This window comes from Scyliorhinus torazame, chromosome 6 (genome assembly GCF_047496885.1).
Source record: "Scyliorhinus torazame isolate Kashiwa2021f chromosome 6, sScyTor2.1, whole genome shotgun sequence".
Classification (NCBI taxonomy): domain Eukaryota; kingdom Metazoa; phylum Chordata; class Chondrichthyes; order Carcharhiniformes; family Scyliorhinidae; genus Scyliorhinus; species Scyliorhinus torazame.
The window spans coordinates 293171860-293197361 of record NC_092712.1 but is presented as its reverse complement, the minus strand read 5'-3'; the positions used below and the strand labels follow the sequence as shown (position 1 = coordinate 293197361).

The following is a 25502-nucleotide window of genomic DNA, read 5'->3' as shown; positions in this document are numbered from 1 at the left end:
GAGTGAAGACGGCTTATAAGCTGACTTACCTCGGTGTTTGCCCGATCCAACGGCCACCCAGCATCTACTGTCTTGCCGGCGGAGAGATGCCAGCTGGGCGCCATTCAGTACTGGTCCCCACAAACGGGGACCAAGAGGAGCAGTGCATGGGGTGGGGTCTCCTAGGCAATCAGAGGCACTGGGTGGTCGGTCTCCTAGGCGATCAGAGGCACTGGGTGGTTGGCCTCCGGGAAGGATGGCACCCTGGCACTGCTAGTGCCACCCAAGCACCTTGACACTGCCAACCTGACAACCAGGCAGCACTCCCTGGGCACCCTGGTGGTGCTACCCAGGTGCCAACCAAGCACTGCCAGGCTGACAGGGGCACTGTCAGGGTGCCAGTCTGGCAGTGTCAATGTGCAAAGCTGGCATTGTGCCCACACTGGGAATCAGACCCAGGGATGCCCTGCCTGTATGTGGTGGGATACAAGTGCCGGGAACAACCCCGCTAATCCCACATAGAATGGCACTCTGTTTTGTTTTGGTTAGATCATGTCCATTGTCTTTCATGACCTTGCGACATCCCAAAATGATTTGCAGCCAATTAAACAAATTTGACCTGTAGATAATCATATAATTTCAAAAAGGATTGGTTAGCACTGCTGCCTCACGGCGCTGAGGACCAGGGTTCGATCCCACCCCAGGTCACTGCCTGTGTGGAGTTTGCACATTCTCCCCATGTCTGTGTGGGTCTCACCCGACAACCCAAAGATGTGCAGGGTAGGTGAATTGGTCACGCTAAATTGGGGGAAAAAAAGAATTGGATACTCTTTTTAAAAAAAAATTTTTAATTCGGAAATGCTGGAGCAAATTTCTGCACAGCCAGGTCATGTTGTAAACAAAATGACATAATGACTAAATAATCTTATTTTTAATTGTAATTTAAGGACACCAATGGGAACTCCCTATATTTCTTTCAATCATATCATGGAACATTTTATGCCCAGCTGAGATAGCAGTTAAACATCTTGCCTGAAAGACTTTCCTGCAGTACTGCACTGATGTGTTAGTCCAGAGTTTTCTGTTCAAGTCTCTGAAGTGTGCCTTAAATCCACAAATTGTGACTTTGAGATTGTTACCTGTGAGCCATGCCTAACACCTTAATATACTATGTTAACTGACACTGTTGTGTGTCTTGGGCTTTGTATTTGGCTGAGGCTTTCTTTGATATTTTCATAACTTATTATTAAAATAATTACCATCTATTGTAGGGACAAATGGAAGGAAAAATACAATCTCCTCTTTGCTAAGTAGTTCTGTCACTCGAACCGCCAATGTGATATCTTTAGCAGGCACCTGCCTGAGGCAAAACATCATGGCAGCGTTATCCTCCAGTGGGCATCCCACAGCCTGGGCGACTCGGTGAGCAGCGCGGAGTGGGTTTCGATTCACAGTCCATATTGCCTGGGCATCACCACTCTGTGAAATGGCACGTCTGCAGAGCAGTCAGGGATCGGGGAACAGGTGGTGGAGTTTGGAGAGGGGTTTGGGAGGAGAGTGGGGGGGGGGTGTAGTTTGAGGACGAGAAAAAAAATGGAAATAAGATGAGAAAAACATCCAGATCTCTGCTCAGATCTCGTGATATTGGACTTAATCTTGTTTGCTCTTCTCAAACGATTGACATGGTCCCAGGAGAATCCCTGTGAATCACTGGCACAGCCTTTCTACCTGGGCCTCACACCTGGACACGCTAGAAAAGCCAGCATCAGCAATCCTGGCTGCTACCCTTTAAGCATTCCAGCAGTTGCTGGGGGGCAGGGACAAGAAAATCCCAACGTCCAGAAGGTCCCAAGGCCCAAATGTTGTGCTGGGGAGGAAAAATAAATGTTAACTGCATTCAAACGCCATGCAGAGGTCATTCCCAAATCCTAACCACTCTGTCCCCATGTTTTGATCATTGGTGCCCTGCCATATCTACCCTTGTGGTACCCCTCCATACCCACCCTTGTGGTACCCCTCCATACCCACCCTTGTGGTACCCCTCCATACTCACCCTTGTGGTACCCCTCCATACCCACCCTTGTGGTACCCCTCCATACCCACCTTGTGGTACCCCTCCATACCTACCCTTGTGGTACCCCTCCATACCTACCCTTGTGGTACCCCTCCATACCCACCCTTGTGGTGACCCTCCATACCCACCCTTGTGGTGACCCTCCATACCCACCCTTGTGGTGACCCTCCATACCTACCCTTGTGGTACCCCTCCATACCCACCCTTGTGGTGACCCTCCATACCCACCCTTGTGGTGACCCTCCATACCCACCCTTGTGGTGACCCTCCATACCCACCCTTGTGGTGACCCTCCATACCTACCGTTGTGGTACCCCTCCATACCTACCCTTGTGGTACCCCTCCATACTCACCCTTGTGGTACCCCTCCATACCCACACTTGTGGCATCCTCCATACCCACACTTGTGCCATCCTCCATACCCACACTTGTGGCACCCTCCATACCCACACTTGTGGCATCCTCCATACCCACACTTGTGGCATCCTCCATACCCACACTTGTAACACCCTCCATACCCACACTTGTGGCACCCTCCATACCCACACTTGTGGTACCCTCCATACCCACACTTGTGGCACCCTCCATACCCACACTTGTGGTACCCTCCATACCCACACTTGTGGTACCCTCCATACCCACACTTGTGGCATCCTCCATACCCACACTTGTGGCATCCTCCATACCCACACTTGTGGTACCCTCCATTCCCACACTTGTGGTACCCTCCATTCCCACACTTGTGGTACCCTCCATACCCACACTTGTGGCATCCTCCATACCCACACTTGTGGCATCCTCCATACCCACACTTGTGGCACCCTCCATTCCCACACTTGTGGTACCCTCCATACACACACTTGTGGCATCCTCCATACCCACACTTGTGGTACCCTCCATACCCACACTTGTGGCACCCTCCATACCCACACTTGTGGCATCCTCCATACCCACACTTGTGGCATGCTCCATACCCACACTTGTGGCACCCTCCATTCCCACACTTGTGGTACCCTCCATACACACACTTGTGGCATCCTCCATACCCACACTTGTGGCACCCTCCATACCCACACTTGTGGTACCCTCCATACCCACACTTGTGGTACCCTCCATTCCCACACTTGTGGCATCCTCCATACCCACACTTGTGGCATCCTCCATACCCACACTTGTGGCACCCTCCATACCCACACTTGTGGTACCCTCCATACCCACACTTGTGGTGCCCTCCATACCCACACTTGTGGCACCCTCCATTCCCACACTTGTGGCATCCTCCATACCCACACTTGTGGCACCCTCCATACCCACACTTGTGGCACCCTCCATACCCACACTTGTAGTACCCTCCATACCCACACTTGTGGCATCCTCCATACCCACACTTGTGGCATCCTCCATACACACACTTGTGGCACCCTCCATACCCACATTTGTGGCACCCTCCATACCCACACTTGTGGTACCCTCCATACCCACACTTGTGGCACCCTCCATACCCATACTTGTGGCATCCTCCATACACACACTTGTGGCACCCTCCATACCCACACTTGTGGCACCCTCCATACCCAATCTTGTGGCATCCTCCATACCCACACTTGTGGCATCCTCCATACACACACTTGTGGCACCCTCCATACCCACACTTGTGGCACCCTCCATACCCACACTTGTGGTACCCTCCATACCCACACTTGTGGTACCCTCCATACCCACACTTGTAACACCCTCCATACCCACACTTGTGGTACCCTCCATACCCACACTTGTGGCATCCTCCATACACACACTTGTGGCACCCTCCATACCCACACTTGTGGCATCCTCCATACCCACACTTGTGGCACCCTCCATACCCACACTTGTAACACCCTCCATACACACACTTGTGGTACCCTCCATACCCACACTTGTGGCACCCTCCATACCCACACTTGTAACACCCTCCATACACACACTTGTGGTACCCTCCATACCCACACTTGTAACACCCTCCATACCCACATTGTGGCACCCTCCATACACACACTTGTAACACCCTCCATACCCACACTTGTGGCACCCTCCATACACACACTTGTAACACCCTCCATACACACACTTGTGGTACCCTCCATACACACACTTGTGGCACCCTCCATACCCACACTTGTGGTACCCTCCATACCCACATTGTGGCACCCTCCATACACACACTTGTAACACCCTCCATACCCACACTTGTGGCACCCTCCATACACACACTTGTAACACCCTCCATACACACACTTGTGGTACCCTCCATACACACACTTGTGGCACCCTCCATTCCCACACTTGTGGTACCCTCCATACCCACACTTGTGGTACCCTCCATACCCACATTGTGGCACCCTCCATACACACACTTGTAACACCCTCCATACCCACACTTGTGGCACCCTCCATACACACACTTGTAACACCCTCCATACCCACACTTGTGGTACCCTCCATACACACACTTGTGGTACCCTCCATACCCACACTTGTGGTACCCTCCATACCCACACTTGTGGCACCCTCCAGACACACACTTGTGGCACCCTCCATACACACACTTGTGGCACCCTCCATTCCCACACTTGTGGTACCCTCCATACCCACACTTGTGGTACCCTCCATACCCACACTTGTGGCATCCTCCATACCCTCACTTGTGGCACCCTCCATACCCACACTTGTGGCATCCTCCATACCCACACTTGTGGCACCCTCCATACCCACACTTGTGGCACCCTCCATACCCACACTTGTGGTACCCTCCATACCCACACTTGTGGCACCCTCCATACACACACTTGTGGCATCCTCCATACCCACACTTGTGGTACCCTCCATACCCACACTTGTGGCACCCTCCATACCCACACTTGTGGTACCCTCCATACACACACTTGTGGCACCCTCCATACCCACACTTGTGGTACCCTCCATACACACACTTGTGGCACCCTCCATACACACACTTGTGGCATCCTCCATACCCACACTTGTGGTACCCTCCATACACACACTTGTGGCACCCTCCATACACACACTTGTAACACCCTCCATACCCACACTTGTGGCATCCTCCATACCCACACTTGTGGTACCCTCCATACACACACTTGTGGCACCCTCCATACCCACACTTGTGGCATCCTCCATACCCACACTTGTGGCATCCTCCATACCCACACTTGTGGCACCCTCCATACCCACACTTGTGGCACCCTCCATACCCACACTTGTGGCACCCTCCATACCCACACTTGTGGCACCCTCCATACCCACACTTGTGGTACCCTCCATACACACACTTGTGGCATCTTCCATACCCACAGTTGTGGCACCCTCCATACCCACACTTGTGGCACCCTCCATACCCACACTTGTGGCACCCTCCATACCCACACTTGTGGCACCCTCCATTCCCACACTTGTGGCACCCTCCATTCCCACACTTGTGGTACCCTCCATACCCACACTTGTGGCATCCTCCATACCCACACTTGTGGCACCCTCCATACCCACACTTGTGGCACCCTCCATACCCACACTTGTGGCACCCTCCATACCCACACTTGTGGCATCCTCCATACCCACACTTGTAACACCCTCCATACCCACACTTGTGGCACCCTCCATACCCACACTTGTGGCACCCTCCATACCCACACTTGTGGCACCCTCCATACACACACTTGTGGTACCCTCCATACCCACACTTGTGGTACCCTCCATACCCACACTTGTGGCATCCTCCATACCCACACTTGTGGTACCCTCCATTCCCACACTTATGGTACCCTCCATTCCCACACTTGTGGCACCCTCCATACCCACACTTGTGGCATCCTCCATACCCACACTTGTGGTATCCTCCATACCCACACTTGTGGCACCCTCCATTCCCACACTTGTGGTACCCTCCATACACACACTTATGGCATCCTCCATACCCACACTTGTGGTACCCTCCATACCCACACTTGTGGCACCCTCCATACCTACACTTGTGGCATCCTCCATACCCACACTTGTGGCACCCTCCATACCCACACTTGTGACACCCTCCATTCCCACACTTGTGGTACCCTCCATACACACACTTGTGGCATCCTCCATACCCACACTTGTGGCACCCTCCATACCCACACTTGTGGCACCCTCCATACCCACACTTGTGGTACCCTCCATTCCCACACTTGTGGCACCCTCCATACCCACACTTGTGGCATCCTCCATACCCACACTTGTGGCATCCTCCATACCCACACTTGTGGCACCCTCCATACCCACACTTGTGGTACCCTCCATACCCACACTTGTGGCATCCTCCATACACACACTTGTGGCACCCTCCATACCCACACTTGTGGCATCCTCCATACCCACACTTGTGGTACCCTCCATACCCACACTTGTGGTACCCTCCATACCCACACTTGTAACACCCTCCATACCCACACTTGTGGTACCCTCCATACCCACACTTGTGGCATCCTCCATACACACACTTGTGGCACCCTCCATACCCACACTTGTGGCATCCTCCATACCCACACTTGTGGCACCCTCCATACCCACACTTGTAACACCCTCCATACCCACACTTGTGGCATCCTCCATACACACACTTGTGGCACCCTCCATACCCACACTTGTGGCATCCTCCATACCCACACTTGTGGCACCCTCCATACCCTCACTTGTAACACCCTCCATACACACACTTGTAACACCCTCCATACCCACACTTGTGGCACCCTCCATACACACACTTGTAACACCCTCCATACACACACTTGTGGTACCCTCCATACACACACTTGTGGCACCCTCCATTCCCACACTTGTGGTACCCTCCATACCCACACTTGTGGTACCCTCCATACCCACATTGTGGCACCCTCCATACACACACTTGTAACACCCTCCATACCCACACTTGTGGCACCCTCCATACACACACTTGTAACACCCTCCATACCCACACTTGTGGTACCCTCCATACACACACTTGTGGTACCCTCCATACCCACACTTGTGGTACCCTCCATACCCACACTTGTGGCACCCTCCAGACACACACTTGTGGCACCCTCCATACACACACTTGTGGCACCCTCCATTCCCACACTTGTGGTACCCTCCATACCCACACTTGTGGTACCCTCCATACCCACACTTGTGGCATCCTCCATACCCACACTTGTGGCACCCTCCATACCCACACTTGTGGCATCCTCCATACCCACACTTGTGGCACCCTCCATACCCACACTTGTGGCACCCTCCATACCCACACTTGTGGTACCCTCCATACCCACACTTGTGGCACCCTCCATACACACACTTGTGGCACCCTCCATACCCACACTTGTGGCACCCTCCATACCCACACTTGTGGTACCCTCCATACACACACTTGTGGCACCCTCCATCCCCACACTTGTGGTACCCTCCATACACACACTTGTGGCACCCTCCATACACACACTTGTGGCACCCTCCATACCCACACTTGTGGTACCCTCCATACACACACTTGTGGCACCCTCCATACACACACTTGTGGCACCCTCCATACACACACTTGTAACACCCTCCATACCCACACTTGTGGCATCCTCCATACCCACACTTGTGGTACCCTCCATACACACATTTGTGGCACCCTCCATACCCACACTTGTGGCATCCTCCATACCCACACTTGTGGCATCCTCCATACCCACACTTGTGGCACCCTCCATACCCACACTTGTGGCATCCTCCATACCCACAGTTGTGGCACCCTCCATACCCACACTTGTGGCACCCTCCATACCCACACTTGTGGCACCCTCCATACCCACACTTGTGGCACCCTCCATACCCACACTTGTGGTACCCTCCATACACACACTTGTGGCATCTTCCATACCCACAGTTGTGGCACCCTCCATACCCACACTTGTGGCACCCTCCATACCCACACTTGTGGCACCCTCCATACCCACACTTGTGGCACCCTCCATACCCACACTTGTGGCATTCTGCCATATCTACCAATTGGAAAGCGAACAAACTCTTTGTTACCTGATTGGAGAATTCCTGACTGTTGGCCAAAGAGCCTTTTTTCCCCTACTCCAATATTTTTATGAATAATGATCAAAAGTGGTGAAAAACAATAAAGATGCACAATATTTTTTAGAGGATCAAGGTTTTACTCCCGGTATGTTCACAGTAAGACCTGGCTGCATCAGGACAGTGCTTGGGAACTGATGACCAATGTTAATGCCTTTGAAAGGTACTGCACATGTAAACAAGTCAATTGTGCACTACAAAAAACAAATTGCTGATGACCCGTGATCAGAAAGGAAGAATATAACATTCTATTCCATAAATACCTGAAGAGCCCTCTGTTCATTGGCGATAATACATGCATGCTTGTACTGGCACCTCCAGCAGATTCACCAAAGAGAGTGATGAGCTCTGGATTTCCTCCAAAGCTTGCGATATTATTCTTCACCCAGGCTATGGCCAGGTGCTGATCCCACAAGCCATAATTACCTAAATTTGATTGAAAAGAAGCATTGGGTTTCAGTTTTCTATTACTTGTTTTCGCCCTCAGTGTCTTCTGTCTGGAAGTGATGCCTCATGTTGGGGTAAATTTCTACAGGCACGGAGGTTCCTCACTACCGCACGAAGAAAGAGCTTTGACAGTGAAGATTACCAAGCTCTCACCCATGAGTGAAGTCAAAGACAGGCCAGGGTCTGGGCCGCAAGCCACATTCACGCGTGCCATTCTCTGTAGGGTAATTTCACAGATTACCCTACAGCCAGGCTTGGCTGCTTTAATCTAGGCCAGTGTTTAATGTCCACACAAATCCTCTTCCACTCTAAGCCTATTGCCATAACCTTTTAGTCTAACCTCCCTCATCTATTTATCTAGATACTCCTTCAATACATATATTTTATTCATCTTAAGTACCCAATGTGATAGAAGTCTCAAAGATTGTTGGACTGCATGAGGTAACAGAGTCAAGTAGGGGTGAAGGTGTGGAGGGATTTAAAAATGCAGATTCTAAAATGAAAGCAGTACGAGAACAGGTGCCGCTGCTGGTCGGTGAGAACAGGTGTGATGGGTGATTGGAATTCCACCTCCTAGGTTATAAGTGGTTCAGCTAAATGCCCGATTTGATTTTGTAGCGACTACCTTATACTTATGACTTTCTCAAACCACCAGAGTGGCACAACATCCAGCCTCTTGTTATGGTGTACAACAGGAAAACAAAATACATCATTGTGTGGAGTTGTATAAAGCTAAGATTCCGTGTGGGGTACTCTGTTCAATTCTGGGTACCAAACCTGAAGTAGACCATGATTGGAGTCCATACCGAGTGGTAGAAAGAAAGAAAGTTTTATTACAATAACTATTATTTACGCTGCATGAGTCGGGGCTCGGAGTTGTCGCCACCCAAACTGGCTGACTTTATACAGAAGTTTAGCTATACATGGTTTAGGGATCCCTGCCCCCTTTAACGGGGGAGCTCGTATTCGGCGAGGGTCACGGGGAGTTTAATCATTGCCACTTCACACGTCCCGTGCAGGTTATGACAAAACCCCAGGAAGAATAATTCGGTTTCAGAGAGGGTGAAGCGCAGAATTGGGGTTAAAAGGGTTGGAGTATGAGAATTATGAGTGCATAGATTACGTTTGTTGACTTGGGGTGTGGAAGGTAAAGGAGTGATCTAATGAAGGTGTGAAACATGATTTGATAGGATAGAGGGAAATTATTTCCAAAGCGTGGGAGTCTGGATGGCATCATCTTCAAATTGGAGCTGGATCATTCACGGGTGTTAGCAGGAAGCACTTCATCATAAAACGTGGAAATGTGGATATCTCGCTCTCTCTCCCTCTCTGGGTGCAAGTTGATAGCCACAGCCCCCTTTCATATCTCCACCTTTTTATTTCTGCTGCCTTCAGTTGGGAAGATACAAAGCAGCCTGTCCATTGGCAATCCTCCATCTCTGCCCCGGTTTAGAGCACCTGAGCACTCTTGTCCGTGCCGTTGTTACCCATGATGTTGACTATTCCAAAGTCGTCTCACTGCCCTCTCCCCTAATATTTTCTGTAAACTTCAGCTCATCAAAAACTCTATCGCCGATATCCCGACTGGCGCCAAATTCCACTCACCCATCACTTCCGTGCTCGTCGACCGACGGGCTCCTCATCCGGTGCTGTCTTGATGTTAGAATCCTCAATCCCTTTATGGCTTCACTTCTACTTGACCCTGTTACCTCATACAGCCCAACAATCTTGAAGATCTTTGCAATCCTCCAATTCTGACCCCTTTGTCATCCTTGATTTTCATCACCTCATTATTGACACCCATACCCTCAGCCCTAAACTATAGAATACCCTGCCTTCTCTGCCTCTTTACCTCCCTATCTTCCTTTCAGTTGCTTTTTAAAACCCAGGAGCTGGATTCTCTGTTTGGGAGACAAAGTCCCCACGCTGGCGTGAAAACGGTGATGTTTTACGCCAGGAAAGCTGGTGCAAAATGGCCACCGATTCCCTGCTCTGGTGGGAGGTGTGGGGGGGTAGCAGCCAGGCAGCGTAGAACTCCCAGCTCTAGCTGCCGATACGGCTCGGAGCATTGCCGGGTCCGTGGCTGCGCATGCCCGCGGCGGCGGCCTGCAGCGGCCGCGCCTTGCTTCGTGGCGGATGTAGCCCGTGGTCCCGGACCGCAAAAATAGTCCCTCCTTTGGCAGCCCGGACCCCCATAGTGCCCCCAGCCCCGAATAAAGCCCTCCCTTGCCTGTGGATCGGCCCTCCCCCGACTGTGGCAGTGCTGGACTGAGTCCGCAGCTGCCACGCTGAGTTCCCGACGGGTGAGACCATGAGAGTCCCACGCCATCAGAAACTCGGCCGGTCGGGGACGGAGCATCGCGGGGCGGGTCTCGGGCAATGGCCTGAGGCCGTGGATACAGCGTGTGGTGCACCCCTAGAGTACACCGCTTATTAGGGGGCGGAGCATCACGAGAGCAGCGCCGTCCCCGATTTTGTCACCATCTGGGATTTTCCGCTGCGTCGCCGAACGCGATTTCCGCGTCGGGGATCGGAGAATCCAGCCCCACATCTTTGACCAAACATTTGGTCATATATCACCATACCTCCTTGAGTTGCTCAGTGTTAAATTATGTTCAATAATACTCCTGTGGAGATGCACTATAAAAATTCAAGTTGTTGTTTTTACTGCACACTATTGCATAAAGGATCTGCACTCAATATGTCTGCGTTCTCCGCAGTGTATTTTAATGTGAATGTCCTTCGTGCTGTTTGTAGAAAAAACGGCATCACCTTTTCCACTGCCATCCCCGGTACTGAGGAAGCCAAGTGCAGCCAGGCGGTAGTTGAAACTCACGACGATGACCTCCCCACTGTGTGCCAGCTCGTTGCCATCGTACTTAGTACTGTTTTTGAGACTGCCGCCCTGGGCTTTTCCGATAGCAAATGCCCCTCCGTGAATCCAAACCATGACGGCCAGTTTCTTCCTCAGTGCTTCTGCAAATAAGAAGCAGCAACACCAGTGACACAGCCGAGAAAGTGAACCCTCTTTATTACCTCACATTGTGCACTTTATGAGATGCACCTTGCCTGTGGTAGTTGATCAACCTTTGTGTCATCTGTGTCTCAGTGGGTGGCATTTGAGTCAGAACAAAGAACAAAGAAAAGTACAGCACAGGAACAGGCCCTTCGGCCTCCAAGCCTGTGCCGACCATGCTGCCCGACTGAACTAAAATCTTCTACACTTCCTGGGTCCGTATCCCTCTATTCCCATCCTATTCATGTATTTGTCAAGATGCCCCTTAAATGTCACTATCGTCCCTGCTTCCACCACCTCCTCCGGCAGCGAGTTACAGGCACCCACTACCCTCGGTGTAAAAAACTTACCTCGTACATCTCCTCTAAACATTGCCCCTCGCACCTTAAACCTATGCCCCCTAGTAATTGGCCCCTCTACCCTGGGGAAAAGCCTCTGACTATCCACTCTGTCTAGGCCCCTCATAATTTTGTCGACCTCTATCAGGTCGCCCCTCAACCTCCGTCGTTCCAGTGAGAACAAACCAAGTTTATTCAACCGCTCCCTTTTCGTTGGGCCCCAAACCGAGGCAGGCCTGGATTTGACTGGATTGCTGTACAAAGTGGATATGGCAGATCCGAATAGAGAGGGCATTTAGAAACCCCGTCAGGATGATTATGTGGAACGTGAGGGGGCTAAATGGTCCGGTCAAAAGATCCAGGGTGTTTTTTCATTGACAAGCTTGAAAGCCGATTTGATCTTCTTGCAGGAGACTCATTTGAGGGTTCGGGATCAGTCAAGGCTAAGGAAGGGATGGGTGGGGCAGGCATTCCATTGAAATTTTGATTTGAAGTCGAGAGGGGTTGCGAGCTTGTTTAATAAGATGGTGGCCTTCAGAGCAGCCTCCATGGTGCTGGATCCTGAGAAGATTTGTATTTGTGATGGTGAGTGACAAGTCTTGGTCATTTACGCTCCCATTTGGGCTGGCATGGATTTTCTAAAAAAAGGCATTGGCAGCCTTCCCCGACCTTGACTCTCATCAGCTGACCATGGGTGGTGATTTGAACTGCGTGTTGGACCGGAGAATGGAGAGGTCGAGCCCCAAGTCCTTAGTAACTTCGGGGATGGCAAAAGAGATAATGGTGTTTACGGAGCAGATGGGAGGGGGGGGGGAGGTTTAGTCATTTATTGGGAATGTACAATGACTCTGTCACGGGGGGAATTGCCCACCACGTTGGTGCAGGTCTTGATTTCCCTAATCCTGAAGAAGACCCAGGATCCGGTGGAATGTGGATCTTGTAGGCCTATTTCTTTACTGAACACCGATGCAAAGGTGTTAGCTAAGGTTTTTGCAAAGGTCTGGAGGGTTGTTTGCCAAAGGGGCCTCTGAAGACCAGGCTGGCAAAATCGGACTAGTCTTGGATGTGGTCATGTCCCCATCTGGGGGGGTGGGGAAAGTGCCTGAAATAGTCATGGGGGAGGTGGGCACGTTAGCACAGTGGTTAGCACAGTTGGTTCACAGCTCCAGGGTCCCAGGTTCGATTCCTGGCTTGGGTCACTCTCTGTGCGGAGTTTGCACTTTCTCCTCGTGTCTGCGTGGGTTTCCTCCGGGTGCTCCGGTTTCCTCCCACAGTCCAAAGATGTGCAGGTTAGTGGATTGGCCATGCTAAATTGTCCTTGGTGTCCAAAAAGGTTGGGTTGTGTGGGGTTACTGGGTTACAGGGATGGGGTGGGGGGGTGGGCTTAGGTAAGGTGCTCTATTCAAGTGTCAGTGCAGACTCGTTGGGCCGAATGGCCTCCTTTTGCACTGTAAATTCTCTGATACCAGGCAACATTCTGGTAAATCTCTCTAAAGCCTCCACATCCTTCTGGTAGTGTGGCGACCAGAGTTGAACACTATACCCCAAGTGTGGCCTAACTAAGGTTCTGTACAGCTGCAACATGACTTGCCAATTCTTATACTCAATGCCCCGGCCAATGAAGGCAAGCATGCCGTATGCCTTCTTGACTATCTTCTCCACCTGTGTTGCCCCTTTCAGTGACCTGTGGACCTGTACACCTAGATGTCTCTGACTTTCAATACTCTTGTATATTCCCTACCTGCATTAGACCTTCCAAAATGCATTACCTCACATTTGTCCGGATTAAACTCCATCTGCCTTCTCTCTGCCCAAGTCTCCAAACGATCTAAATCCTGCTGTATCCTCTGACAGTCCTCATTGCTATCCACAATTCCACCAACCTTTGTGTCATCTGCAAACTTACTAATCAGACCAGTTACATTTTCCTCCAAATCATTTATATATACTACAGAAGATTAGGGGTTTAAGCGGGAAATCTAGGCTGACACAGGCTGTACTGTCATTTCGATCAGGTGTTAACCAAGCCACGGCTGGCCTCTCAGCTTGACTGAAAACATCACATGGTGCTATTGAAAATCTGTTGTCAGCCTGACTCACAGCTCTCTACCAGAAGACTAGGCTAAACATGATGGGGAGTCCCCACTCTACTCCTATTAAGCATGAATATCCCACAGTATGTCAACTCTCGGCTCTGCAGGGGGGCAGCATGGTGGTGCAGTGGGTTAGCCCTGATGCCTCACGGCGCCGAGGTCCCAGGTTCGATCCCGGCTCTGGGTCACTGTCCGTGTGGAGTTTGCACATTTGCCCCGTGCTTGCTTGGGTTTCGCCCCCACAACCCAAAGATGTGCAGAGTAGGTGGATTGGCCACGCAAAAGTGCCCCTTAATTAGAAAAAATGAATTGGGTACTCTAAATTTAAAAAAAAACCTCTTGGCTCTGCTCTTGGCACCCTCTGAAGATGGGCCCGATTCCATAGCCTCCTGATACAAAGGTGGGAATGTCAACACACGCAGCAAAGGCTTCATCCCTAAATGATGGGCGCGATTTAATGGCCTCGTCCCACCCAACTTGGGGAACGTGTCGAGCCATTGAATCTCGCGAGAGGCCACTCAAGAGATTTGTGATGCTCGAAATGTCTCGCGAGATTCAACGTAATCTCGTGAGACATCGCAATTTGGATCTCACCCTCGCTGGGCCAGATCCAAATGAACCTATTTAAGTGAGCCATTAGGCCGATTTAAGTATGTCTGCATCATATTCTCCCGGGGCCTGGGCCCTTAATGCCCATGCCTGGCAGACCTCACCATGGTGCTGTTTAGCAATGGTTTCCACAAACGTGGTCTAGGCGTAACGACACTTGGGGAGGTCTCCCAGGCCATTAGTTGGTTAATCCCAGAGTTGAAGGGGTTGGATTACGAGGAGACGTTGAGTAGACAGGGACTGTACTCGTTGGAATTTAGAAGGATGAGGGGGGATCTTATAGAAACATGTAAAATTATGAAGGAAATAGATAGGATAGATGCGGGCAGGTTGTTTCCACTGGCGGGTGAAAGCAGAACTAGGGGGCATAGCCTCAAAATACGGGGAAGTAGATTTAGGACTGAGTTTAGGAGGAACTTCTTCACCCGAAGGGTTGTGAATCTATGGAATTCCTTGGCCGGTGAAGCAGTTAAGGCTCCTTCATTCAATGTTTTTAAGATAAAGATAGATAGTTTTTGGAAGAATAAAGGGATTAAGGATTATGGTGTTCGGGCCGGAAAGTGGAGCTGAGTCCACAAAAGATCAGCCATGATCTCATTGAATGGCGGAGCAGGCTTGAGGGGCCAGATGGCCTACTCCTGCTCCTAATTCTTATGTTCTTATTAGAGACCTGTAGGTGGTCGGTCTATGGGCAGGGTGGCATATTCACACTCCCGCTGACACCTAGGCACTTTGGCAGTGTCACCTGGGCACCCTGGCAGGCTGGCAGCACACGACCTGGGTGCCAGCTTGGCAGTGCCAAGGTGCCAGGTATCAGGCCCGAGGTGCCTTGCCCATAAGCGGTGGGGTGAGGGGGCCTTTTGAGGACCCCACAAGAGGTAATTTGGGTGTAGTGGAGGAGTCCGGAGGTCATGGTGGATGGCTGAGAAAGCTCAGAAGATCAGGGCGGCATTTAAAATGGTGCCATGATCTGCGACTAGTCTTCCTGCACTGGTGAGCTGAGCTCGTCAGTGCAGGAAATGATGTGAGTGCGAACTCGACAGGACGTTCCCCGCCGAGACCAAAAAGAAGACAAAGTCCCGTTAAATAGCAGGGTCTTGGGGCAGCACGGTGGCACTGCTGCCAAATGGTGTCGAGGACCTAGGTTCGATACCGGCCCCAGGTCACAGTCTGTTGTGAAGTTTGCACATTCTCCCAGTGTCTACGTGGGTCTCACCCCAACAATCCAGATGTGCTGGATAGGTGAATTGACCATGCTAAATTGGCCCTTAATTGGAAAAAAAGAATTGGGTACTCTAAATTTATATTGAAAAAAATAGCGGGGTCGTTCTTGGTGCTGCAGGCACTGAGAGACATCCCGCTAAACACTCCCAAAACGGGCCTTTGTTTTTGTCCCATTAAATCCCACCCATAATTTCAACAGAGTTAATCAGCAATGCCACATGACAAGGTGATTCTCAATTAATCAAGTTAATAAAATGAGTGGAGAGAGAGAGAAGTGGGTGCATAGGATAAATTCCACCGAGGTGTCTCGTGGTCTCCCATTCAAGTTATGGGGCAAGGTGGGTAAGGGGAATTGCTCTGAGAGCAGCAAGAGGATGGAAGGGGATGGCCAGGGGGGCGGGTAGAACACAAGGGCTCGCTCTACGCGGATGACCTGCTTTTGTACGTGTCGGATCCGGTGGCAGGGATGGACGGGATTATGGAAATCTGAGGGGAATTTGGCCGGTTTTTGGGGTACAAGTTGAACATGGCAAAGAACGAGATGTTTGTGGTGCAGGCGAGGGGTCAGGAGAATAGGCGGAGGGAGCTACCGTTTAGGCTGGTTGGGGAAAGTTTTAGGTATTTAGGGATACAAGTGGTGCGGGACTGGGGCAGGATGCATAAGTTGAACTTGTCTTGGCTGGTGGAGCAAATGAGGAGCAAGTTTCGGAGATGGGATGCGCTCCCGCTGTCACTAGTGGGGAGAGTACAGACGGTGAAGATGATGATCCTCCCGAGATTCCTGTTTATTTTTCAGTGTCTCCCTATTTTCCTTCCGCGGTTTTTCTTTAAAAGGATCAATAAAATCATCCTGGGGTTTGTTTGGGCGGGGAAGTCCCCGCGGGTAAAGAGGTGAATGCTGGAGCGGAACCGTAGCGAGGGGGGACTGGCATTGCCGAACCTCAGCAACTACTACTGGTCGGCTAACATAGCCATGATAAGGAAATGGATGGTGGGTATGGGGTCGGTTTGGGAGCGGGTTGAGGCTGCTTCGTGCAGGGGCGCCAGCTTGGCAGCCCTGGTCACGGCTCCTCTGCCGCTCCCGCCGGCCAGGTACTCCACCAGCCCTACAGTGGTGGCGGCTCTGCGGATTTGGGGCCAATGGAGGAAGCATGCGGGGGAAGTGGGAGCGACGGTCTGGTCCCCAATATGGGACAACCACCGATTTGTCCCGGGGAAGATGGACGGCGGGTTTCAAATGTGGCAGAGGGCGGGGGTCGGAAGGATGGGCGACTTGTTCCTGGAAGGGTGCTTCGCGAGCATGAGGGCGCTGGAGGAGAAGTTCGGGCTGGCAAGAGGAAATTACTTTCGGTACTTGCAGGTGCGGAATTTTGTACGTAGACGGGTCCCGTCCTTTCCACGCCTTCCACCAAGGGGGATTCAGGACAGGGTAGTTTCCAGGGGAGAGGTAGGAGAGGGGAGAGTCTCAGATATTTATAAGAAGCTTATGGGAGCGGAGGTCACAGGGACCGAGGAACTGAAACTCAAGTGGGAGGAGGAGCTTGGTGGGGAGTTGGAGGGAGGTGTATGGGCAGACGCTCTGAGGAGGGTAAATGCAACCGCAACATGTGCCAGGCTCAGCCTGATTCAGTTCAAGGTAGTTCACCGGGCCCACATGGCCCGGGTACTGAAAACAAGGGTGACGATGAGTCCAGAGGTGGCGATTTTGGGGTGTCGGATGACCTGGGAGTCCAGGAGGGGATAGAGGCCGACATTGTGGCCTTTGCTTCCCTGGTGGCCCGCCGAAGAATGCTGTTGGCCTGGGGAGACTCAAAGCCCCCAAAGACCAAAGTATGGCTATCAGATATGGCAAGTTTTCTCGGCTTGGAAAAAATCAAGTTCGCCTTACGAGGATCACTATTGGGGTTCGCCCAGAGGTGGCAACCATTCATCAACTTCTTCGCGGGGAACTAATCATCAGCGGGGGAGGGGGGGGTAGAATAGTGGAGAGTAGGGGGGAAGAATAGGCGGGTCTAATTGCGAGAGAGGATCTGTTATTTGCACTATGTTTTTGTAATTGATATTTGCACACTAATGTATATTGTTACTGTTTACAATGCCAAGAATACCTCAATAAAATTGTTTGTTAAAAAAAAAGATAGGTAAGGGGCTGGTGGTTCACTGCAGAATTTCAGGTCTCAGTGTTCGAGTCCAGATGAGATTGGCCATTCAGCCCATCTAGCCTATCCTTCCAGTGAAACATATCCAGAAATTATTCTGGGATCCTCCCGAGTGGTATAACGTTGATGGAATATTGGTGGAATCCATGCGAACACCTCTATCTTGGATAAAGTTACTAATCCCGGTGTTGGAATTCTCTGCATCACATTTGTGTGCTAGCACAGTTATTGGATGGTTTTACGATGTGTTAATTGCATTGTGCAAAGTGGTGCTTCCTGACATTCTTACTTCCTGAACCTGCCTTGTGCATCTAAATCCCTTTAATTTGCTGGCACGGGTAACTTGAAAGAGTGACAGGATTAATCTTTTCTATTCTACTTAGATTCATAAACTTTGATAGGGAACAAATGAGAAGGGACCTTTTTATTATTATTGCTATTTATTCTCACAACTTTAGTGCTCTCTTTGGTTTTTCCGGTCACTGATTCTAGAACATTTTTGTTTCTTTTCATTAGAAAAGGTCTCCCTGACATTCCCTTCCAATTTCTGAAATTTCTACTGCCTAGATTTTGGACATTTCACTTTGTGAATGTTTTAACTTTACGAAATTCCTTCAATGAGATCACCTCAAAGCTTCCATACCAAAGAAAACAAACCCGACTCTTAACATCTCAGCAATTCCACCATGTTGATGCTCAGCACGTTTTAATTAAATCATTGGCTCTATTGTAAGGAGGGTTTGTTGCACTTTACAAATGTTCCCAGTTCAAACCAGTCACATGAATAACACTGGTCTCAATTTGTTGGTAAATGAAGATAGAACGGGAACATTTCAAAGGAGGGCTATCCTCATAATGGGGAAGGAGGGCAGCAAAATATTGCCCATTATTCTCATTGTGCTCCCAATGTACTGTTTTTATGATTTAATGACGTGTTTTTAATATTACCTCATCAAGCCAAGTATTTGGCATCGACATGAAGCAGAGTTTGCCAAACACTTTTGGATAAAAGACGATCCCTTTCATCTCGGTGTTATCCCCCCCAGAATACAAAGTTGAAAAGGTAAGCGTTTGTAGAGACTGGAAAAATATAAGCAGAGCCATGAAAGAGCTACACAAAGATCTCGGGTTACCACATAACAAATGTGTTTCCACTTGGCAGAAAGGGATTCAAATTACTGAACTATTCGGAAGGCTCAGATTTCCACTGGCTTCAGCACATTTTGTCCTGGCTACATTTCCCTTTTGAAAGGCCTTCATACGGTGCATTTGAAAGAATGACCAGGTGGTGTCGGATACGACTGTTGGATTAATCAAATTAACTTCCTCGCTTTCAAATGAATTTTGAGAAGACAACATGGAATTAAAATCAGCGAATCGTAAAGCACAGAAGAATATCATTTGGCCCATCGTGGTTGTATTTGCTCCTTGAAAGAACTAAATAACTAAGTATTCCCATCTTCCTGCCCATAACACTGCTCATTTTTTCTCCTCAAGTATGCTTTTCAAAATTACTTTTGAATCTGCTTCAACCACACTTTCAAGTAAAACATTCTTTTTTTTTTCCCCAGGCATTTTATTCAAACTTGTATCAAAGTAGGTTACAGCAAATAAACACCCTGGGAAACAATCAAATATACAGTTTGTACAGATTTTTCTCCTTTATCACCCTCCCCTCCCCATCACCCACCGCCCCACCCCCCAGCGACGAACAGCTCCTCAAACACGGTCACAAACATCCCCCACCTTTTCTCAAACTCCCCTGCTGAGCCCCTTAACTCATACTTTATCTTCTCTAACCGCAGGAAGTCATACAGGTCACCCAACCATGCTGCTACCCCCGGTGGCGATGCCGACCGCCACTCCAGCTAAATTTATCGCCGTGCAATCAGAGAGGCGAAGGCCAAGACATCGGCCTTCCTCCTCTCCATGAGCTCCGGCTTCTCTGAAACCCCAAATATCACCACCAAAGGGTCTGGGTCCACTCCCTGGCTAAGACCACGAACACTCCCGCCCAGAATCTTCCCAATTTTTCACAACCCCAAAACATGTGCGCATGATTCGCTGGCCGCCGCCCACACCTCTCACACCCACCTGCTACCCCCTGAAAGAACCCACGCAATCTCGCCCGAGTCATATGCACCCTGTGCACCACCTTAAACTGTATCAGGCTCATCCTTGCACAAGAGGAGATCCCGTTTACCCTTCGCAGTGCCTCACTCCATACTCCCCACTTGATCTCCATTCCCAACTCCGCTTCCCATTTCTCCTTGATTTTCACCACCCACTCGCCTCCCTGCTCCCCCAGCCACTTATATATTTCCCCAATTCTTCCCTCCCCTTCCACATTCGGAAGCAGCAGTCGCTCCAGCAGGGTGTATCCCGGCAATCTAGGGAACCCCTTCCAGACCTTTTGTGCAAAGTCCCTAACCTGTAGATACCTGAACTCACTACCCCTCGGCAGCTCTACCCTCTCCCTTAGCTTCTCCAGACTGGCGAACCCTTCCTCCAAATACAAATCCCTCACCTTGACCAGCCCCACTTCCCCCCACCTCCTGTGTACACTATCCATCCCCCCGGCTCAAACCCATGATTTTCAAGTAATACATTCAAGAGCGTAACAACTCATTGCCTAAAAAATTATTTCCTTAGCTCCCTTGGTGCCCTTTTGCCAATTAGCTTCAGTCCGTGCCTTCTGGTCGCTGGCCTAGCTTCCAGTGGAAACAGCTTTTCCGTATTTACTCAAAACCCCTCAGAATTTTGAACACCTCTGTTAAATTGCCCCTTGATCTCTTGTGTTCTGAAGAGAACAATCACAGCTCTATCAGAGATTATCATAGAATTTACAGTGCAGAAGGAGGCCATTCAGCCCATCGAGTCTGCACCGGCCCTTGGAAAGTGCACCCTATCTAAGTCCACACCTCCACCCTATCCCCATAACCCAGTATCCCCACCTAACCTTTTTTTTTTGGACACACAGGGCAATTTAGCATAGCCAATCCACCTAACCTGCCCATCTTTGGACTGTGAGAGGAAACTGGAGCGCCCGAAGGAAACCCACGCACACACGGGGAGGATGTGCAGACTCCACACAGACAGTGGCCCAAGCCGGGAATCGAACCTGGGACCCTGGGGCTGTGAAGCAACTGTGCTAACCACTGTGCTACCGTGCTGCTCTACTATTTTCTCCACACAACTAAAGTCATTTATACCTGGTTCCAAACTAATAAATCTCTTCTGCGCCACCTCCGAGGCCTGGGATCTTCCCAGACTCTGGCACCTGCAATTAGACAATAGTCCAGCTGTGATCTAACTCATGGATACTGCAGATGGACAAATGAGCCTTTGGGTTGTAGTTGTTAATAGGTGTGCAGAGCGAGCTGGCATGGTCGCACACACATGGCAAGGGCCGGAATTCCGCCTGTAATCTTACCGATGAATGAGATTCAAACGTAAATGTCCCCATTGACCAGGCATCGCTGTTTCACAACAATCTTATTGAATAAGGTATCTCTCAGGAACAGAAGTTTATTTTCCTTGATGTGGGAGTTCTTCCTGAACTCCTGGTAAGAGTTTAATAGACCCCTTCAGAGGGGAGTTGGGCCAATCTCATTGTGTGATTCCAATCGCTTCACCATCGGCCATAATAGGCTTCTCTTACTGAAAGAGCCAGTTAGTTTTTTTCTGAAAATCTAACCACGTGCACCAGCTTTTTGTTTTCAGATTTTTGAAACTGAATTTTCCTCTAGCTCTCACAGTGGGATTTGAACACACACTTTCGGGATTAGTCTTCAATGCGATTAATTTATGAGTCCAGTAACCTAACCACTGCGATGCCATACCAATGCAACCAGTTTCATCTTTCAAAGCACAGTTCATGTTCACTGAGAAAAGTGGCATTGCTACCAATCCTGGAGAAGCTAATGTTACCAACTCTGTTTGAACACGACCGTGGAGGTTCAATGACACTTGATCATGTGACATCTGATCACATGACATCTCATGAATGACCTCTGATCACCTGGCACACCTGCAGTTGGCAAAACGTTACTGCATTTATTTTATGATTGCTGGGTACCCTGTGGCCGAATGTTTTTGTTCTTGGCTTTGCATCTGGAGTTGTAATGCCAGAAGTTCTGGAAAGTAGATCACTCTTGAATCAGACTCATTCTTCTATGAATAAGGCACGTGATTTGGAGCAGCACGCTATCCCATAATAATATGTACAAACTTCTAAGATTGCAGCTGCTTAGTGAGCATTGCAATTCTGCATAAAGAGTCTTGAGATTAAGTAAAAATTTGGGTTCTGGAATTAATATAATTAAAAAACTGCCAATTAATGTCATTTATTTGTAGAGCAAAGAACTCAAATGGTTCACATGATCCATTGTTCTGATTGGTTCACATTTAGACACAGAGGAAATGCTCTATCTACGAACAAAAAGCAAGCACCACAAAATCATCAAACAATTTCAATAACTTGGCATTGTCCCCTTTAAAAAGCCTTTTCTTTCATCATTGACTTCTAGGAGTTCAATCAATAGGATTCCATACTCCCCATTATTAAAACTAAGAGACATCAAATATTCAAGGACTAAAATAATAAGTACCTAAGAAATGAAATAATTCTGAAATAAATCACTAAAGTTTGCCCTCTACCAACTTTCCCCTTGGTTCATATAACAGAAACTTTGTAGGGTTTTGATACGCTACCTTGAACACCATTAGGTACCCATATGTTCAAGAAGAGACAATCTTCATCACCATGGACATCCTTCACAATCACCTGGTCCTGCATGCAGATACTTCCATATTTTCTCGCATCCCGAATGCCTTTCCAAGCGTTTATTGGTCTTGGCTTTCGAAAACGAAGTTCTCCAATAGGTGGTTGTGCATAAGGAATTCCTTTGAAAATGTCTGTTACTTTATCGTTCTGCTGAACTCTGATACCTCGCAAAAGACCATTCTCCGTCGGAACAAGAGGGCCAGAGAGGGGCTGACAAAGGAGAAATAGTCAGAGTGTGAGAAATTCTGAAGCAAGAAAGGCCTATTCTGTTCATCATGAGCATCACGTTCAGAGGCCATGTTTGGTCATTCTCTTTGGACTTTCTCTTCCCTATTATCACCTTTAAAGGTTTTAAATCCTGCCTGAACTCCATTGGGCAGTATTATCAATAATTCTATGACTATCAACTTATTTCTCAACATTTATCAAACCAATTCCTTTGCTGAAAATGGCATTTTTGACCTCAAATTATTTCCAATCTCTGAGAGTCTGTTCCAGGTATCCATTATTCTGTGGGAGATAAAGTTTTCTTTTTAAATCTTCAACCTTGCTTAATTGTTGTGAACTTTGAGGGCAGCACGGTGGCACAGTGGTTAGCACTGCTGCTTCACGGCGCCGAGGTCCCAGGTTCGATCCTGGCTATGGGTCGCTTTCCGTGTGGAGGTTGCACATTCTCTCCATGTTTGTGTGGGTTGCGCCCCTACAACCCAAAGATGTGCAGGATAGGTAGACTGGCCACGCTAAATTGCCCCTTAATTAGAGAAAATAAATTGGGCACTCTAAATTTTAGAGAAAAAAAAGTAATAATTGTTGTGAACTTTGAACTTTAATGGCCTCCAAGGAAGGAAATCTGTTTCCCTTTACCTAGTCTGAATCAAATGTGACTCCAGTCCCACCCTAATGGGGTAGACTCATAATTGCCCACAAAAATGGTCAAACACACCTCACAATTGTACAAGAGCAATGAGAATAAATTCTGGCCTTGTTCACAACACCTACATCCCAAGAATTAATAAGGAAAAGACATAAGGCGGGATATTCCAAATCCCCAACCCTCGCCCCCGCTGGCATGTTTTCCGGCGGCAGGGGTGGCTCCTCATTGGTTGCCGGTGAGGGTCTTGCATTGTTTATCCCACAGCGGAACCCACCATGTTGCGCTTGGAGGTGGGGCTGTTGGCGGATGAGGAGGTGAGTGAGCGGGTCCGAAGAAGCATAAAGATATACCTGGAGGTCCAAGTGGGGATGGTCTGGGAGGCGCTGAAGGTGGTGGTTAGGGGAGAGCTGATCTCCATTAGGGCCCACAAGGAGAGGAGAGAGCAGAGGGAGAGGGAGAGGCTGGTGGGGGAGATGGTGAGGGTAGACAGGAGGTATGCGGAGGTGGCGGAGGAGGGACTGTTGAGGGAGAGGTGTAGCCTCCAGGCCAAATTCGACCTGTTGACCACCAGGAAGGCAGAGGCGCAGTGGAGGAAGGCCCAGGGGGCGATTTATGAATATGGGGAAAAGGCAAGTCGGATACTGGCGCATCAGCTTCGGAAGCGGGACGCAGCTAGGGAGATTGGGGGATTTAAGGATGGGGGGGGCGGGGGGGTGGGGGGGTGGGGGAGTGTGGTGCGGAGTGGGGTTGGCATCAAAGGGGTCTTCAGGGACTTTTATGAGGAACTGTATTGGTCCGAGCCCCCACTGGAGGAGGGAGGGATGGGCCACTTTCTGGACCAACTGAAGTTTCCGAAGGTGGAGGAGGGACTGGTGGCGGGATTAGGGGCCCCAATTGGGCTGGAGGAGCTGACCAAAGGGATAGGGAGCATGCAGGCGGGGAAGGCACCGGGGCCGGATGGTTTCTCGTTCGAATTTTACAAAACATATGTGGACCTGTTGGGCCCGTTGCTGGTTAGGACCTTCAATGAGGCAAGGGAGGGGGGGTGCATTGCCCCCGATGATGTCCCGGGCACTGATCTCCTTGATCCTGAAGCGGGACAAGGATCCCCTGCAGTGTGGGTCTTACAGGCCGATTTCATTGTTAAATGTAGATGCCAAGGTGCTGGCGAAGGTCTTAGCCACGAGAATTGAGGATTGTGTGCTGAAGATCATCTACGAAGACCAGACGGGGTTCGTGAAGGGGAGGCAGTTGAATGCGAATGTTTGGAGTCTCCTGAACGTTATTATGATGCCGGCGAGGCAGGGGGGAGGCGGAGATAGTGGTGGCGATGGACGCTGAGAAGGCCTTCGATAGGGTAGAGTGGGGGTACTTGTGGGTGGTGCTGAAGAGGTTTGGGTTTGGGGAGCGGTTCGTCATGTGGGTTAGGCTGTTGTAAGAGGTCCCGATGGCGAGTGTGGCCACGAACAAGAGGAGGTCTGAGTACTTTTGGTTGCATCGAGGGACACAAGGTGTCCCTTGTCCCCCCTGCTCTTCGCACTGGCGATTGAACCCCTGGCTATGGCACTGAGGGAGTCGAGGAACTGGAGGAGGCTGCTGCGGGGTGGGGAGGAGCATAAGGTGTCGCTCTATGCGGACGACTTGCTGCTATATGTGGCGGACCCGGTGGGGGGAATGCCGCAGGTAATGAGGATCCTCAGGGAGTTTGGGGATTTCTCAGGGTACAAGCTCAACATGGGGAAGAGCGAGTTGTTTGTAGTTC

General features: G+C 49.9%; 1 protein-coding gene across 1 annotated transcript in view; it reads right to left on the bottom strand.

Moving 5' to 3' along the window:
• The window catches only part of LOC140425507 (uncharacterized), a 97776-nt gene that overhangs the window by 53629 nt on the left and 18645 nt on the right, over positions 1-25502 (bottom strand). The window contains exons 3-6 of the mRNA XM_072509848.1: positions 22794-23076; positions 11414-11617; positions 8458-8620; positions 1239-1474 (exon numbers count right to left, since the gene is read on the bottom strand). Coding sequence (XP_072365949.1) covers positions 1239-1474; positions 8458-8620; positions 11414-11617; positions 22794-23076 — 886 coding nt within the window. The remainder of the gene's footprint in view (positions 1-1238; positions 1475-8457; positions 8621-11413; positions 11618-22793; positions 23077-25502) is intronic.